Genomic DNA, 18360 nt, shown 5'->3' on the forward strand with positions numbered 1-18360 from the left:
AATTTAAAAAATAAAATAAAATGAGAAGTTTATGAATATTAATAATATAATTTGTGAATGATAATGAAATACTTTGAATTGAGTATTTTTTAAATTTTAGAAAATAAAAAAAAATTGAATACAAATAGTATAAAATTAAAATATTATAAAAATATAATTTTATTATATTATTTTCATTTTAAATTTGAACAAATTTGAATTGTTTTATATCTTAAAATATGATAATTTTTAATTTTTATCTCAATTTATCTCTTCCCATTTTTAAAAATATTACGATTAATTTAAAAATTTTGTATTTAGATTATATTTAGAAATAAAATAAAATGAGATTAAATGAGAATTTTATATCTCATTCCATACTTCAAACATACACTTGCGGTTGCTATCATTTGTCAGCATTTGGTACATAAAAAAAATTGTTAGTTTACCCACTTAATTTGTCATTTTATTTTGATAATTCATGTATTTTATTTTTATTTAATAGTTAAGAAAATTATTATTAGTGTATTGATTTTTTTATATTTTTTTAAACTATTTTAAAATGATAAAAAGAATATGAATAAAAAAATTGAAAAAAATAAAACTGACATTTTGACCTAGGAAATATGGTAACACCGCTCTTTATGAGCCTAACAATCCATCACATTATTCTATTATTTTTATTCAAAATTGTACTAGATTACAAATTATATTCTAATTTATTAAAATAAAATTAAGACTCGATTCTATAGATCTTGATAGTAGAGTTTTTCAACTTTCATACTTTAAATAATAATTATCAAATATTTTTATGCAAGCGTTATATCTTGTGTGTGTTTATATATTCATCTAAGAAAATACTCTCTACAAAAAAAAAAATTTATACAAAAATAATTATACAAACTGTTATGATTTGATATGGTTCGTCTATTTTTATTATAAATTAAATCTAATAAATCAGATGAAATTATACCAATTTGTGTAATTTTTTTATGGATATAACAGTACTCATTTATTTATATAAAGTAGTGTTAGATATAGTTTATATATATCAGTATCAGATATAGTTTTTGTGTATGTAAACCACGTGGACTTTTCTTTTTAAAAAAAATTTACAATTAAAATATAATTTTTCATATGAATTGTATATTTATTTACTTTTTTAAATGAATGTACGAAAAAAATGAAAATATAATCTCCCTTTATACAAGAGGATGTTATTTATGAATTTTGCTAAGTACAAACGAGTTTGTACACCATATCGCGTATCGTTGATTTTTTTAATTTAAAAAAAATGAAAAGAATTTTTTTGAGAGAAAAAGAAAATCTTCTCTATTATAAAAATTATTTTTATTTTTAATTTATATCATTTTATTAAATATATATATTATATATCAATATTGATGAACCAACGATAAGATTTTTTCGTTATTTATATACTTAAAACCTAAGGATTGTAGGAGCTATTATGATAAGAAATCGAACCAGTTGGGCCAGTCTTGACAAGTCAGCAAGCCAGTGGCATCTAGTGTTGTTTCATTACAATCCGAGGTTATTTAACATAGAAACATTCTGCTTATAAAGAAGGCCACCGGGCCAATCCCCAACGTTTATCCGAAGCAATGGCGGTTGTCCTCCGTTGCTCCTGCTTCTTCACTTCTCCGAACCCTCGCCGATCTCTACCGCCCGTTCCATTAGTCGGAAAATCACATACTACAGGTCAGCACTCCTCGTCGGTTGATATCACTTTTTTATCGTCCAATCATTATTGGAACTTTTTGATTGCTCTCATCTCTTTTGACGTATGAAGAAATTATTGCTCACTGCTCTGGGTTTTTTAGTGCCTAATTTATCTGTAAGCTAAAATATTAAGAATGAACTGGAGTAGACCTCAATGTAAGCATAAGTTTGTCAATGTAAGCATAAGTTTGCCCGAGGATACAGGGAAATGTAAGATGCAAATTTTTTATTATTGAAGGTCTTAAATGGAGCTTCAACAATTTTGTTTATTTGCAAGTAAAAGGTGATAAATTCGTTACTGGAATAAAGGGTATTTGAGAGCATTGAGGAATGGTGATAGGGGGATATGAAAAGAGAATATAAGTGTTGCGTGATTTCCACGATGATGGCTCCGCATAATGACCAACTATTTTACAAAAATTTGAACTCTATATGATGCGTGTATAATATTGATCATAAACCCTCCATCATTTATCCATATAAAAGGAAGGCAAAATGTGGTGTAGTTGAACGGTTTTGTAAAGCAAAGGCAATGTAGACAGACATCCTGTTACTTTTTTTTTTTATAAGTGACATCCTGTTACTAATACAGAAATATATTCATTAACTGAATCAGGGAAGATGGATTCTCTTTCATTTAAAGGGGAGAGGTTTGTGTTGTCCCCGAGAGAGACTTTTGATATACCATCTGAGATTTGCCATATTTTGCCAAACTTACAATGTCAGGTATGATGGTAAGTTCCCTTATATCAGTTATTATGTAATTCCTGCAAATTGTGGTTTCGACATATGTTGCATTTTCTTGTTTTAGTGACAGAATAAGACAACAACGAATGGAAAAATGCAGAATCAATCCCTCTAAGAAATACTTTAGAGAACATTATCGAGTAAATTTTTGTTGCAGGTTGTTTTTTTTTTTATAAGTTAAAATTTGTATTAAACACAATGTAATAGGCGAAGCACAAGTACACAGAAAGTATACAAAAGAAACATCTAGTTACATTCTAATACTAGAAAAGCGAAGACAAGAACTCGTTTACAGCCACTCCCACTTTGCTGTTTCTAAATTTGTTATTAAGTAGGCCTACTCCTCAAGATAACTACGCCTGTCAAGTTCAGCAGACAATTACCTGTATAAAATCTTCCAGGTTTGGTTTTCATTTAATAGACACCCACAACAACCAAACTATAGCACCATAAACAATGGAGTTACTAAGTATTAATGCTTCAAGAAAAAATACACGTGCTCCAAGTTTCTGTCTGTTTTATATCTCCATCCATTAGACATTCTCAATTCCCTCCTTGATGGCTATTGCCGTAATTAAATTATGCCATCTGATCAATAGTTTCCACTTTGGCAGGGGAACATACAGTTAAGGACCCCAACAATGGCATTTATTGTCAGTAATGCCTTGATGTTAACCACACCTTTTAAAGCTGTGGCAGAAACGTGTGAGGCTGAAAACTCTGTTTTCAACATGAACATGCCTTTACTGCTATTTGTGGCCCTTATAGGAGCCACTGTTGGAGGTAAGGTACCATGGGCTTCATGGTCTCCTCTAATATTACTTATAAGCTCTTTGAAGAATGTGTTCATAGTACATATGATGGTTTTCCAAGGGTGCGGTGAACGGGATCGGGATTTACTCTGCAGGGGTGGGTCCCAAGGGCTCTGCCTTGGAGAGGTTCCCCGACATAAAAAAAAAAAAAAAAAAAAAAAAAAAAGCATATGTGTGGTTTTTCTCTCTTTTTTCAGTTGGGTTGCTTGTCCTTTTTGAAAAGACATTCAATTGTTTACCGCATGTCTATGTTGTATTTATTTTAGTCTCTTAATGAGAAAGTTCCTCAAAAGGATGGCCCACGGCCAGGGCTTATGACCTAGGCAGCCACATAGAAGTTTGATATTGAGACACGGAAAGTGCTACTAAATTTCCAATCCAACATGCATGACTTGTTATTCTCTCTGCCAGCTTGAGCCAATATCTTCACTCCCTTTGTCTCTCTTCACCTATATAGGAAAGCCATTACTACTCTTCGAGTCTTCCATGCCTGAGATCTATTTTTATGAATGGTAAGTGCATATCTATAGCTATGTCATGCGCATTCTTCCCCTAATTGTCAAGTGCTTTTATGATAGGGTTGCTTGCTCGGCAAAGGAGAGGGGAATTGAAGCGGCTGAATGAACAGCTGCGCCAGATCAATGCAGCTCTAAGAAGGCAAGCCAAGATTGAGTCCTATGCTCCCAGCTTGAGTTATGCTCCTGTTGGTGGAAGAATAATGGAGAACGAAGTAATTGTTGATCCAAAGAAGCAAGAGTTGATTTCTCGATTGAAGACCGGAAAGAATTTTTTGAGGAATCAAGAACTGGAGAAAGCATTCATGGAGTTTAAAACAGCTCTTGAGCTTGCTCAGAATATAATGGATCCTACTGAGGAGAAGAAGGCTGCAAGAGGTTTAGGTCTGTTTGCATTCCCTTGCCTGTTATTTGTCTTTTACAAATACTTTTGTTATACCAAAAAAGGAAATTAAGCCAATGCAAGTTATACAGCATTTATTTTCATGAGTGCATGAATATCTAGTACTGTTGGGGTTTAGAATTTTATACTTACTCTGGGTTAGGTGAAGTACTGGTTTTTATTATTATTTTTCACTAAGTGCCACCTGGTATGGATTACAAGTAACAATCCTTCTCTTGGGTCAATCAATGCCAAGACCTGATTTCTTATCTCCCACCGAGTAACCTTATTGGTAGAAGCCTAAGAAATATTACAAACATCCTTAGAGCACTGACATTGGCTTAGCCAAAATCCCAGCGCATCTCTAAAGTTTGGCTAAATATCAATAAAATGGTCTACATTGGAGTAGTCAAAATAAGGAAACTCTACACATGAACTACAGTACCACCAAAGTTTCCATCAAATTTAGAGATACACTGTTCATCTTTAAAGAATTATTTTATTCTGAAAATATACACCAACTACACCAACAGAATTATTTCATTTTTTGTATATGAAAAACTAATATATTGCACACGCAGGAAACTATTAAAATTAATATACAAGCAGGAGGTAAGGTTCCTGTACATGTGCAGGAGGAACATGTACATTTTTGTGCAATATACAAGCAGGAGGTTAGGATCTCCTGCACATTTTTCATGTACATATACATTTTTTGTATATTAGTTTTGTGCAAACTAATACCTCCTGCACATTTTTTGCAGATGAAAAATAATAAGTTGAGGAAAAATAATAGTTGGGAAACAAATAATCTAAGTAAAAATTAAATTATTAATTAATATATAGTTAGTGTAATTGCAAAATATGAAAATAAAAAATAATATTATATTATTATTTTAGCTAATCCAAGGTGGGGTTGTATCTTGAATGGTTTTGATTTTATGCAAAACATGTACTTTTAGTTAAATTTTGGATATGATTTTGATGAAACTAATGCCAATACTCTTAGGTAACTAATTGAAACCAAGGACACGCGCCTTTTTTTTTTAATAAGTAAGAAGAATTTATTAATCCACATAATTAAGCATGGCCCAGGTATACAGGAAGTATACAAGAGATGAATCTAATTACAAGCTAAGCACGCACCCCTTTTTTTTTAGTACATGCACCCTATTATTTCTTTCTTTTGAGAATCAGAATCATATATTCTTGCAAGCTTTAACATAGAACCATTCAAGTTGACTTTATTCCGTCTTTTCTGACCATTAGTTTTGAGGATTTTTTTTTCCCTAGAGGCATTACGTTTGAGTTGAAAACTTGAAAGTACAGTGTTCTGGATTTCACTTTTGTTTTTTTCCCCTTACTGAAAATACGATTTTCAAATTAATTTCTATGGAAATTTCTTCCTCGACTCATGCTTTCTGACATTTGTTGTTTTTTTAAATAACATAATTTCTCAGAAGTTGATCGTGTAGTTTGTGATTGCTCCACGGTAGCAATCCATCTCAAGCTCTTCTGATGCATAGTTGATATTTCAGGAGCCTCACTGCAAAGGCAGGGCAAGTACCGGGAAGCCATCAAATACCATTCCATGGTTTTGGCAATCTCTGAGCGAGAAGGGGAGGACTCAGGAAACACAGAAGCTTATGGAGCAATAGCTGACTGTTATACTGAACTTGGAGATCTTGAACGGGCAGCGAAATTTTATGACAAATATATTTCAAGATTGGAAACAGATTGATATGTTCCTCTAACTGGGAGTTTGTAATATTAGTCTGAGTTTGCAGACAGCTGGCTTAACAACATTGTCTTGCGGATCATTTCATTTTTGTATCGATGTTGAAAGCCACTTAATGCAGAATAATATCATTAGGAAATCCTTTTTGGTTTCAAGGGTTATCCATTTGTCTGCAAATCTACGCAGTTGATGGTTGGTATGCCATCCAAAAAATTGTGTAGAGGAAACTCTCGTTGTACATTAAACAAGTCTTCAAGATTCAACATCTCAACTGACAAAATTTAACCGACATTGGCGTTCTGATGGGCTAATACTGAATGGCTCAATGCTCTTCCGATTCATGTTTCAGCTGTCATGCCTCTGCCGTCACAGGAGGAGAAAAAAATTACTGTTGCTTATGAGGGCTGCTAGAGATAAAGGGATCTCACACTAACCATCACATACAGCCTAAGGACGACGACCGTTGACCACACGAGTCGTCGACTTAGATCCCGACCACCCCGGCCAATAAGGTCGACCACACACAGTGCGAAATGTGCATCAACGTGCATGGCGAGCTGCCATGAGCTCCACGCCCACTTGGACTGCCGACGTCTTCTGCCCACCCTAAGGTGGTCCTCAACAACCATGGCTGGCACGGAGAGAGGGTAGGGGTGGCAGGCATGAGGGGTGGGGGAGAAAGAAAGAGAAAAAAATAGAGAGACATGACACACTAGCAATGTACCACATCAGTGTGTAGAATCCCTTTGATAAATTCATTTGTGTCTATAGTGTTTTCCAAAAAGTAATGGGGGTAGGGTTTGCTAGTCTCCAGTGTTTAAACGCACAGCATAAGAGCTCAGGAACAGAAAACATTCACTTGGCACAAGTGACTAACAAATGAAGCATGATTAGATTTACCACCGTCAAAGGTGACTACTTATATTCAAGAACACTCGGCAACCGGAAGTTTATAGTTCAGTCAAGCTCCCAATCTTGCAGAATAATTACCTTAACCACAGTAAAAGTAATGAAGGCCTGAAGAGTAACAGAGCATCTGGGTAAAGGTAAATTAATATAACCCACAAAAGGGTAAATCAACTAATATTAGCTTGGAACAATTTATACATATTCTCTAAAAAGAGAAAATTGTTACTCTAAAAAAGCCTTCAAAAAGAGAAGATCGTATGCATCACCCCTAATAATCATAATCACTTGTCGCTGCGGTGTAGAGAACACAACATAAACGAGGATACATACATCCATACAGAAAATAAGCACGTGAAAATATAGGGAACAACCTCACCGTTGGAGAACAGGAAAAAAAAAAACAAAAAAAAAAGATAATATAAAGTTTCCTAGAGGTTTACAGACTCAAATAAATTCTGTCAAAGGCAGGAAATACAGGTTTCACCATGTAGCCAAACTATCAATTGTGTATATTACTGGTAATACATGAGCTGCTGGGCGGCAGCAATGTTCTGGAACCCACCGTCATATATAGCTTGGCTTGCTCCAGCCGCACCCATTCCCATTGCTGCCTGCTTAAGAGGATGCTGCCCCTGAGGGTGCATGAGTGCATGAACACCACCCATCTTGCTCATGGCTAGTTGTCGCTCATAGGCCAAAAGATCAGTGGCAGAAAGGCCAGGTAAGGGTGCAGCTGCAGGCGGGGGGAGTGGGTTTGAAGTTGTTCCAGATGGTGTTGGTTTGCTACCCCAAGAGCACTGAAAACAAGCAGAAACCCACTAAATGGTCAATACCCAGTACTCTCCATGACAGTTACAATTACTATTAGCACCCTAAACATGACAGCTACCATTAATCTTCATTTTTCGTGGGAATATTTTACCGATTCCTCAATCATACAAAAGATGGTATACATTAAGAAATCACTACCAAACAAGGAGGGAAGTCTGCACAAACCAAATATATTTTTTCATGTCCAATATTCTTGAATCGTAAAACTATGACCCAAGATGTATACCAAATATATCTCTACTAGCCAGGGGATGCCTCCGCATGTATCATATCATCAATATCAAGGGCTAGCATAATTTTATATCCTATTTCCTTCCATAGCTCCATAGCAACAATACAGCCTTTTACTAAAAAACAGGAAAACACACCTTAATTTGTTTACCACAAAGATATGACGGGGTATTTCCAATCTGAATAGCCAGTGCAGCCTCAGCATGATTACTGTATCTGACAAAACCAAAGCCTTTATCTCGCTGGACCCGGACCTCCTCAATTACGCCAGCACCAAGAGCATGGAAGTGGCGATGGAGATCAAGTTGAGTGACCTGCAAATCAGGCAAGAATACAATTTCTAAGAGATTAACGCCAACATCGGTATTTCTCATTTCCAAAAGGATACTATATCAATTCCAAGAAAAACCCTGGACAGAACTCGTATATATAAAAGAAATTGCCATATTTTTCCCCCTCCCTCTTCTAAGAAAAGTTAGGGAATTGGTCTGAGAAGCTCAGATGCATAAGGTGCAAAATTCACCTCATTGCTTTAACCTAAAGTAAGTTTGTACAACATTCACAAAGACCACAGAAAAGAAAATAATGCGTCACTGTGTGTTGCATTCATATGCACACACAAGTGTAAACGAGCAAAACAACAAGCTAGTTTAAGGAAGATGGTTTCTTGCCTCTGGAGCAAGATTGCCCACATAAACAGTGGTATACTGAGGGTTATTCTCTGGAGCGTCATTATTTGTTGTCTCTTTGCCATCTTCTACACAATCAAGTAAAACAAAGATTTGTCATGCTTAGCACACCATCAAGTAAACCAAAAATCTGTTCTCCCACCATGTAGCCCACTAAAACAGAGCACATTTATAAAGAAAATAATAAAAACTTCTCCTTGAAGAAAAATCTGGGAAAATGCAACACTAAACAAGGTAATCAAAGCCCCCCATATCTGGAAACAAGATAAGGGTAGTCTGCACCCAACTTAGACTCACCTGATGAGCCATTTGTAAGTTCTACCACACTTTTGGCATCTGAGCTCTGCTTGTCTTCATTGGATGCAGCCCCTTTTGTTGCCCAATTACAGCGTATCTGTCTACTACCAAGCCACTTACCTGAAAATTAAATTCGAGGTTCACATTATGGTCACACAGAACAAAAGCAAGTTAGCTATGAGGCATATACATTGAACGGAAACAATATACATGATGGATGGAGACGACAGAATCAGCTATTCTTTAAAAAAATATGTAATAACTAATAACACTTTATTTTCCCAACTTAATTTTCTAGACCTAATTCTTTTCTTATTATATTACCATCGAGACAATCTCAAGTGTATCATATGGATTCGTGAATAAGAGGTAAATCTGCAGCTTTACCTCAGGGTAGCACCCAAAAATAAAAAAAAAAACTTAAGAGCTAATACTTGCAGCCTCATTACAACACAACAATGAAAATGTGGCATCTGGCACCATCATCCTTACCAGTTAAGTCATTTATTGCACTTTGTGCATCCTGGTAGAAGAAGAAAAGGTCAAATTATGATCATAAAGAATAAAGCTACAGTAAAGAAATATGAAAGCAAGCAGACACCGATAGGATTCTCACCTGTTGGCTCCGGAAAGAAACAAATCCAAACCCTCTTGACCGCCCAGTCTTCTGGTCCCACATAACCCTTGCATCTCTGAAACCAGCAAACACCAGGTTAAGTGCCACGCATCAAGGCACGAAGTATCTTTTTTCAGGCACGAAGTATCCTTTTTCAGCATCATCCAATCATGAATAATGTAGCTTCTAATGACTTTTTCAATGCCGGAAGTTTTCAAAAAGGCCTCATCAAGGCTTCTTGGTCTACCCAGAAAAGAAAAGGATATCATGGAGGGATCAGAGATATGAAGCTTACGAACAACTAGGATAAACAGAGAAGCAGGCAAACAATGTAGCATCTGTAACCTCAGGGCTGAGATCACCCACAAATATGTTGAAGTGACCTGCACAGAATTATAACCATATGATATACAGATAAATGTCAAAGGATTGCAAGCATAGGAGTGCACACGTGAAAAAAGCATCAACCTGATGTGTCCTCCCTCTGGCCACTAGCATACGCCCAATTAACTTTGATAGGCTGGCCAAATCTGAAAATCATGTAAAAAGATGTAAGAGAGAGTCAACAGCCAGATCAACAAAATTTATTGAGAAGTCCCCTTACAAATGCCTCCCGTTCAGATGCAGTATAGCAAGAGCAGCTGATCTGCGATCAAAGTAGTGGATAAACCCATAGGATGACTGCATAAAACAGAGAAACAGACAACAATCTGTTAAATTGCCAGTGAATTAAGTAAAGAAATTATCACGCTGAACAACTCAGAATTGAATAAATATACAGCAATTCAAATATCCCAAAAGAATAGGACAACCATCCATGACAAGTGAAACACTACCTTTTCCTTTCTAATAAGCTTGCAGTTTTCCACGGGACCGGTACTTGCAAAAACTTCTTGGAGAAGTGGTTCTGTTACTTGGGTGTGGATGTTTCCCACATATCTGCATTTCAAGAATAAAGAGATTATGAGTTGTAGACAACTAAAGAAAAACAAAAAACAAGGGAAAAAATACCTACCCAGTCTCATTTCTCAAAACAGAAGATAACATACAACTAATTATAATATTTACACCATCCCGAATGACTTTAGCAGCGACGGTAAAAAATAAAATGACTTAAAAAATGATAGTCATTGACATGGCTCAAGGTTCATTGGAGAGAGTTAACATCAGTTTCTGGTTACGAAATGTAATAGGGATGCATAAATGAAAAAGCTCACAAACATGAAGGTGGAACAAACATTAAAAAACACACAAAAGCAAACAAAAATAAATAGAAAATGTCTAGACAGACACTCACACACTGCGGCAAGAACTTGGATCAAAACCAGGAGGAAGATTTCCACTTGGAATTGGCTCAATCTGCAAAATCAAAATGTGAAAAGGAAAAGAAAAAGAAAATAAAAAGGAGAAAAAAAAAACTCTCACTTTATCTACCAACATGAAGACTATTTCAATCCAATAACTAAAACAATTTGAGAAGGTATTTGTAAACTAGCAAAAGAACCAAATGCAAACGGATCTAAAAGCGCATGAATAAAATACAGTTTGCTGTTCCAACCTAAAGCAAGACAATAGCAAGGAACTTCAAAAGGATGTCTTTTTTATATCGGTAAAAAGGATGCCTTTTTGACATCATGTTAATCAATATTATTTACTTTTCATCACTTTCTAGCTCCTAACTTGTAACTAGGTGTTCTCTATTGTATACTTCCTAAGTACTTGGGCTATGCCTATTTACTTGTTTTGATAAAATTTTATTTTACTTATCAAAAAAATAGTATTTACTATGCACTTCTATTTCCAAATACTGCATGTCATGATCAAGTTGATAAAAAATCAATATCTTATCAGTAAACAAGAATTTTATTGATGAGAAATAGACATGACCCAAGTACATGGGACATATACAAGAGCAACACTTAGGCAGTTGAGAGAACATATATTACAACATGAGAAAGACATGCTCCCCTCTTTTGTTGGTATGAGAAAGACATTTTCCCTTCTTCTGTCAGATAATTGAATCCTACAGCATTTGTGACTACAAATTCAGGTTCATATAACAATCAATGTTGCTATTGAAAAATCTGAACTATATCAAGCTTATTTCTCTTGTATATGTCCAGTGTACTTGGGCTATGCCTATGTTTTTCATCAATAACTTCTTGTTTACTAATGAAAAATTAATGCCATGATGCACAGGCAGCAAAAGCCTTGTTTATTTCGTTTTAGTTATATTTTCTTTTTGGAATCGGGGGCATTTTTGTAAATCCAGTATTTCTGATATAGGCTTTATTTTAGGCTCATTAGGTCTTCATTTATAGAATTTTAGTCGATTAGGTCTTATTTTGGAATTGGCTTTTATTTATGGATTTTACTAGTTCTATGATATAGCCCCAATGATTTGCGTAAAAAAATGCAAAAAAGAAAATAAAAAGAATATATTAACAAGAAGATTTCACACATGGCAAGGTGCAGTACCTTAAGCTTTCCGATAAAAAAATTACGAAATGGTAAATATGTAATACAGACTATTCAAAAAGCCTCCAAACATCGAAACAAGGATCTCCAGTAAAAGAAAATAAATTTGTTTTGATAAAAGTAATAACTTGTCTCATACAGCACGTCGCATAATTTTATTTTATTTTTTACTCCCAATCAGTTCCCATCTTTTCACAGTAAACAAACACAGAACAAGGAAAAAATTGCTGATACAAATTCGAAACCCCATCCTATTCTTTTTTTTTTTTAGAACTAAATCCCCATCCAATTCACACTAATTTTAAAAAACTTTGGAAGAAAGAAAACCCTAGATAAAACACGACATATCCAAAACCCTAGATTTCAAAAACAGGTCCAAACAAACTGAGCTAGCCCTAGCTCCAACAATCCAGTTCCACACTACCACATACAAAACTCGTCAACCGGAGACAAGATAGAAGCGAATCGAAGTTAATCATTGAACCAAATAAACCCGATCACTATCGAAATCGAAAATCGGAGGAAGTGTGAAGGAGAGAGCTCGGACCTGAGGAGGAGCTAAGAGGCCAGGGTGGTAGAGAGACTGTTGCTGAAGAAGAGCTTGCTGCATCAGAGCCTGCTGCTGCTGCTGCTTCAGCCTCTGTTGCTGCATTTTCCAGTCGATTTTCTGAGAAAATTCGATGTCCGAGAAAGTGAGGTTAGAGTTTGGGAGGAGGGTCGAGGAAGCGCCTCGATAAAGGGACAGAACAATATGACGGAAACAAAAATACAAATAAATAAAAATTAGTTTTTGGGGGAAAGCCTCTTAAAATGGGGAAATAGAACTATTTATAGAGCTTTTTTTTTCTGTGGAGGATGATGAATCTGATGATAAAAACAAAAGGGCGAGAGAGTGACAAATTGCTTAAAAGAAAATAAAATTGTATGGCCAATAAAAGACTAAAGAATTTTATTGACAGTGTTATGCTACACTAGGCATGGTTAGGATACAGGAGGAAGGAGTGACATATTTCCAACACAAATTTTACAGCAATTATTAATCGAGCGCATGCAATAAAAATTGAAAAATAATGAACAATAGATCAAGGGTTAGGCCTTTTTTTTCTATAATTTTATTACAAATCAGTAATTGTTTACATCACACACTTCTTATATATAACGTAGAAATTTATTTATTTTTCATATAGGATATGAGTGTTTTTTATAAGTATGAAAGTATTTTTTTATAAAATATGAGATGTAGATTGATGAACAATGACTGATATGAATAATTTTTTTTGCCTGATGCCAAGGTCGTGATCATCGTATCATAAAAGACCGACAAATGAATGTACATCGAATAGCGGCAATCGGAAGTAGCAACTAAAAGCACTCCCAATAGATTTTTTATCTTATCCTTTAAAATATATCACCAAAACTCATTTTTTTTATTTTACATACTGACTTTTACAATATGTCATCCATCAGTTTATCTATTTTTTCTATATATCATTTAAATATTATATTCTTTTTAAATATTTCATTTCTACCAATAAATTTACAATACCCATATTTTTTTATATTTGCAATTTATTTTTATATACAATATAAAATAATTCAGTCCTATACACGTAAAATAAAAATATATAAGCCAAATAAAAATTAAAAATAAAATCAAATATGAAAAAATTGGTTTAAAAATAATTTCAAAGATATTTTTTAGAAGAAAATGAAATATATTTGTTTTGAATGATGAATAATAAAAAGAATTTGCTTATATGATAAAAATTAAAGTAAATAAAAATAAGAGAGGAAATAAAATATTAACAATAAAAAAATTTTTACAGGAAGAATAGTACCCACTACATAATATTATGACTAAATATATTTTATAATTCATTTTATATAATTGGATGAAATTTCTTTTCGAAATAATTCTTCATATTATTTATATTTTTTATATAATACAAAAGATATTGAGAGTGCTCTAATAAAGGCGCACTACACGAGTGATGCACGCAAGTTCGCAACGATACCAAAACATAAGGCACGCACTTCAATGTGGGGAGATGATACAATTCAGCCCTTATGTTGTCAGCATTTCACGCATTACGGTATTAGGTTTCCTAATTGGTCGTGTAATACATATAATTATGTTTTACAAAAATTAAGGAAATGATCAAATGTGTTGAGTCAGATTATCGCATAATTAAGAATATCATGAATCGTGATCATATCCCAAATCGTGATAATGATATTAGAGCAACCTAATAATGCGCTGCGACGAAAATTTTGGCAAGAGAAAATGTTACACCACCAACAAATGGTATCATCATGGTACTTAACAGACTCTTTAAGAGGTGGCAGCAAATGGTTGGCTGCTCTCGCTCGGGGCTCGGGGCTCAGCCCAAAGCCATCGTTGCAAAGGAATTGAGTAATGATCCATTTGTTCAAGAGAGGGGCTTCCGCTACATTCTCAATGCATGAGAGAGAGTATCCAGTGGCTTGTGGATGGCTAATTCCCGTTTAACAGCTATTAAACTGCGTAGTAGTATCAAAAGGAGGTATTTCTCGTAGTTAATTTAAGGCTTTGTTTGGATTTAGAGATAGTTTTATCTCTCTATTATAATTTTTTTAAATTTATATATAAAATATAATAAATAATTCAGTTTTTTCAAATTCAAAAATAATAATAATATTAAAAAATAATATTTTAACAATATTTTATTCAACTCATCTAAAATCATCTCATGTCACTATCCAAACCAGTCCTAACATTTGATTAATTGATATGGTCATAATTAATATGTCTGACTGTATTAAACTTTGCTTAATGTTTAGAATGTAATTAACCATTCATGTACCCACGTTTTTTAACCCCGTAAAGGAAGGAAAAAAAAAAAAAAAAACTATTTGTCTCTCGCTGTAATATAAGCCCAAACACATGCTAACTCTCTAAAATGGCCAACAACAATTTAACAAAGCCATGACGGCCGGCCTCAGCTCCAATCAACACCAATACATATCAGTGAAATCACCCAATATACGTCCGTCCAGACAGGTGGCAACTCAAAGCCCACAGATCTTCCACAAAACCAAACCTCTCAATCCCATAAACAGATAATGTGGATTCTCAAGAACAGATATCTGCTAAGCCACAAAACCCAAGTTGCCTGCCATACATGAGCAACCGAACCTAAGCACAGGGTATCAAAGTTATGGCCACCTAAACCCGCCAGCAACCTAACCATCAGGCACCTCCTCCTTCGTCGAGGCGTATTAATTATTGCAGATTAGTTGACCGGACATTAATTTACCCAGGTCGTATGCGACCCAAAACATGCACGCCAACATGATTTTAATCGTCTTGGATATACCCAAGTCAAACCCGGTCCAGTTTTCACGATCCTGCCACCAGGCTGGATGGATCTATATAAGTACGTGTACTATATTACATATAGCTGCTCCGAACTGGAATTCTGTCAGATCCCCATCGAATCTGACCATTCATAGCCCCTATGCATGGATATCCTCGATATATCCATGAAGCACAACCCGCAAAATGGGGGCAGGAATCGATCGACCAATAAACCCATTTTCTTTACATACACGGTTTTGCCTTGGTCGTGCTTCCACACGCAAGGATGTTAGGTTAGGTTACACGCGCGTGATCATGAAAGGTTAACATGAAAAATTTTCAATCAGACGAAGCAACTCAAGATCAGTAGGGAGATTTCAAGTTATTTCCAGAAACCGGATCTAATGGATTAATAATTTATACAAAGTTTTCTAAATAAGAAAACCAAAAAAAAGGTACAAATTAAAAATTAACAACATCACAAGTATAGTTAGGATTTCAAGCCCCAGGAGGGCGATGATCTCTGTCATAGAACATGGCGAGGTGGTCACTATAACTTAAGCTCAAGCTGTTTTGAAGATTCACCTTCCATGAGCTCAATCCATGGATTGCTTTCCTCGGGCTTGGGAGGAGCTCGGGGAAGTGGGTTCACTTGATACGGTGCTTTTGCCGCCACCCTAAAAAGGAAGAAGCAAAAACTAATTAAAAACGAGTACAAACTAGTAATTGATCGATCAAAAAAAAACGAAAGAAAAAAAAAAATTGCACTATTCAACAACTTTTGCTAAAATCTACCCCAGGTAGCTTGGATAGCAGAGCAAAAGAAGTTTTTTGAAAGAACATATATATGAATTTGTTTCCTTTAATTTTTTATCTCCTATAAAATTTCCTACCTATCCTTCCTCTTCGCAAAGAACCGGTGGAGCGAAGCCCTCCTTGCAATTGGCAAATCTGAAAAGTAGAAGAAGAAATTAAAAACATTAGTACGAAATCTCTCGAAACCCTTCACTAACCTTCCGCATAAATCATTCACAAAAAAGCAAGGCAATTACCAGAAGCAATTTCATGAGGTTGTTGTTGAAGGCGTTCTTGGGTGGTATTCTTTTCGGACGTGGCTACAAGTACAGTTGATTCAGGAGCCATAGATCTTCCTGAATTAACTTTGTCCATGCCGGAAGCAGAAATAAAGCCACTGGAAGTATTAGAGCTTCCCTTGCTAGCTAAAGCCACGATCTCCCTTGCCTTGTCGGCCGGAAAGTCGTTCAGTACTAGTACTTGGCCGGCATAAAATATCGTCATCTGGGCTATCGTTACAGGCTCCTTGAGTGCTAGTTTCCTAATAGCATAAAAAAATACTGATAATTTTAGGAAAAAAGAAAAACAGTTAAAGGATTGAAGCTTAAAGCTGAGAAAATAACTAGAATGCCCGTATAGTAGTTGAATCAGTTTATGCTTTATATATATTACATGCATGAACTTTCCTTTCCCTATTATACCCATCACCGATAGCTCCCTTTGGTTTGTAAACTATCACAATTCATCCTTATTCATCTTTATAATTTTTTTAAATTCTAACATAAAATATAATAAATAATTTAATTTTTTTAAATTTTAAAATAATAATAATATTAAAAAATAATATTCTAACAATATTTTATCATCTCAATCCATCTCAAATTTAATATTCAAATGCAACCTAAACTATAATATGAATGTAGGAATGCATTTGCATTCTTTTGGTGCAAAAAGTTAGGGGTCTCCAGTAATTTCACATGACTCCATACGTGTATTGAGTCACAGGCCGACAATCATCAACAGTTCAACTCTAAACTAACTTTGGGCCTCAGAAAAAATAAAATAGGGATATCTTCCTCAATCTTCGTGCATATTTCGGAAGGAGAAGAGAAGAAAACACAAAAGGCCACAAACCTGAAGTTATTGGCAGCGACGTCGACCAAGTTTGAAGGACGGAAACAGCCCAACTGTGGAAGAAACTCCATGGGTTGCGCATTTGAGGGAGCCACGGCGTTCTGTCTCAAAGCCTCGGTTGAATTGATCTCCATTTTTGTTAATAAATCTTTAGTGGTTGCCGCCGGAAGAGATCTTTCTGGATTTTCTGAAACGTGGCCAAACAAAGTACTGTAAGACACTTTGATCCTAAATCGAGACTTCTTGTTAGCAAGACTTATTTATTGACGGAAAATATAAATTAACATAGGTTTAAGAAGGCGTTTCCGTCTGCTTGATGAGAAATTCAAAGGACACGAGAGAACAATCGGTTCATCTGAATTTAATTACCCAGTTTCGAGACCAAAAATTAGCTTTAGTTTTCTGAACTGCCGGCACAAGCCAACAAACAATTTACAGAAAGAAAACGTGAAGGAGAAGACCACCCCAAAAGACATAGGAAGATAAACGAAAAAAAAAATGGCACCTTTGGGTTCCGGTTTCCGAGTGATTCCAAGGCTGATATTTCCTCTCTCCTTCAAGTACTGGCTCAAGAGGTTGCATGTCTGTGCAAAATTGGACTTCTCCGGTGTCGACGAATTAAATTCGGGCTTCGACATGTTTGTGTGGAAATACAGAAGCTTAAGAAATGTTTTCTCCACAAGAATGAAGTGGTGTCTTGCAGGCTTTTGCTTTGAGAACAATTGAGGCGAGGATGGGACATATATGGGGGGGCCTGGAACTGGAAGGTGTTTACTTGCATTATTACTTAATAGCACGTGCCTCGAACCCGATAGGCTCTTAGCTGTCCTCGGATTTTTTTTATTGCAAATCTCTGAATTTGGACATGCAAATCCTTTTATTATTTATTGGTTTCAAGCACGTGTTTTTTGCATCTACAAATTAAGGAGAGAAAAGTAGTCCTCGACGCATAGCATTCAAACCAAACAAGTCAATGAAATCGAAGACAGCGATGGCATCACCGAGATGCTACTGGAACTCGACACATTTACATGATTGCCCTCTATTGGAAACGGGACAATCAGCCCACTGGATGTTTGGCAATTGAAATGAGACATAAGATTCTCATTTTATTTTATTATTAAAATTTT

At 35.2% G+C, this 18360-nt stretch overlaps 3 protein-coding genes across 5 annotated transcripts; 1 reads left to right on the forward strand and 2 right to left on the reverse strand.

The window, feature by feature from the left end:
* Positions 1-1540: 1540 nt before the first annotated feature.
* On the forward strand, positions 1541-6198 carry LOC121260580 (protein FLUORESCENT IN BLUE LIGHT, chloroplastic). 2 transcript variants are annotated; one of them, XM_041162526.1, is made up of 5 exons: positions 1541-1698; positions 2336-2445; positions 3081-3249; positions 3857-4177; positions 5714-6198. In XM_041162526.1, the coding sequence occupies exons 1-5, from the start codon at positions 1602-1604 to the stop codon at positions 5914-5916; spliced, it is 900 nt and encodes a 299-aa protein (XP_041018460.1). In that variant the 5' UTR covers positions 1541-1601; the 3' UTR covers positions 5917-6198. The 2 variants fall into 2 exon arrangements, with proteins under 2 accessions (XP_041018460.1, XP_041018465.1); XM_041162531.1 differs by having other exon boundaries at positions 1661-1698; positions 2336-2453.
* A 752-nt stretch (positions 6199-6950) lies between these two features.
* On the reverse strand, positions 6951-12807 carry LOC121259822 (oligouridylate-binding protein 1B). 2 transcript variants are annotated; one of them, XM_041161605.1, is made up of 12 exons: positions 12512-12807; positions 10784-10845; positions 10323-10425; positions 10091-10167; positions 9955-10016; positions 9782-9869; positions 9487-9562; positions 9363-9393; positions 8871-8990; positions 8556-8638; positions 8022-8198; positions 6951-7619 (listed from the first exon to the last, which is right to left on the reverse strand). In XM_041161605.1, exons 1-12 carry the CDS (start codon positions 12614-12616, stop codon positions 7335-7337), a joined length of 1269 nt encoding a protein of 422 aa, XP_041017539.1. In that variant the 5' UTR covers positions 12617-12807; the 3' UTR covers positions 6951-7334. The 2 variants fall into 2 exon arrangements, with proteins under 2 accessions (XP_041017539.1, XP_041017531.1); XM_041161597.1 differs by having other exon boundaries at positions 8556-8641; positions 12512-12804.
* Positions 12808-15690: 2883 nt separating this feature from the next.
* LOC121260747 (protein TIFY 10A-like) lies at positions 15691-18019 on the reverse strand. Its single transcript, XM_041162753.1, has 5 exons — positions 17736-18019; positions 17231-17417; positions 16354-16637; positions 16195-16252; positions 15691-15978 (listed from the first exon to the last, which is right to left on the reverse strand). Exons 1-5 carry the CDS (start codon positions 17866-17868, stop codon positions 15852-15854), a joined length of 789 nt encoding a protein of 262 aa, XP_041018687.1. The 5' UTR covers positions 17869-18019; the 3' UTR covers positions 15691-15851.
* Between the last annotated feature and the right edge of the window lie 341 nt (positions 18020-18360).

The sequence above is a fragment of the Juglans microcarpa x Juglans regia genome, chromosome 1D (assembly GCF_004785595.1).
Source record: "Juglans microcarpa x Juglans regia isolate MS1-56 chromosome 1D, Jm3101_v1.0, whole genome shotgun sequence".
NCBI lineage: Eukaryota > Viridiplantae > Streptophyta > Magnoliopsida > Fagales > Juglandaceae > Juglans > Juglans microcarpa x Juglans regia.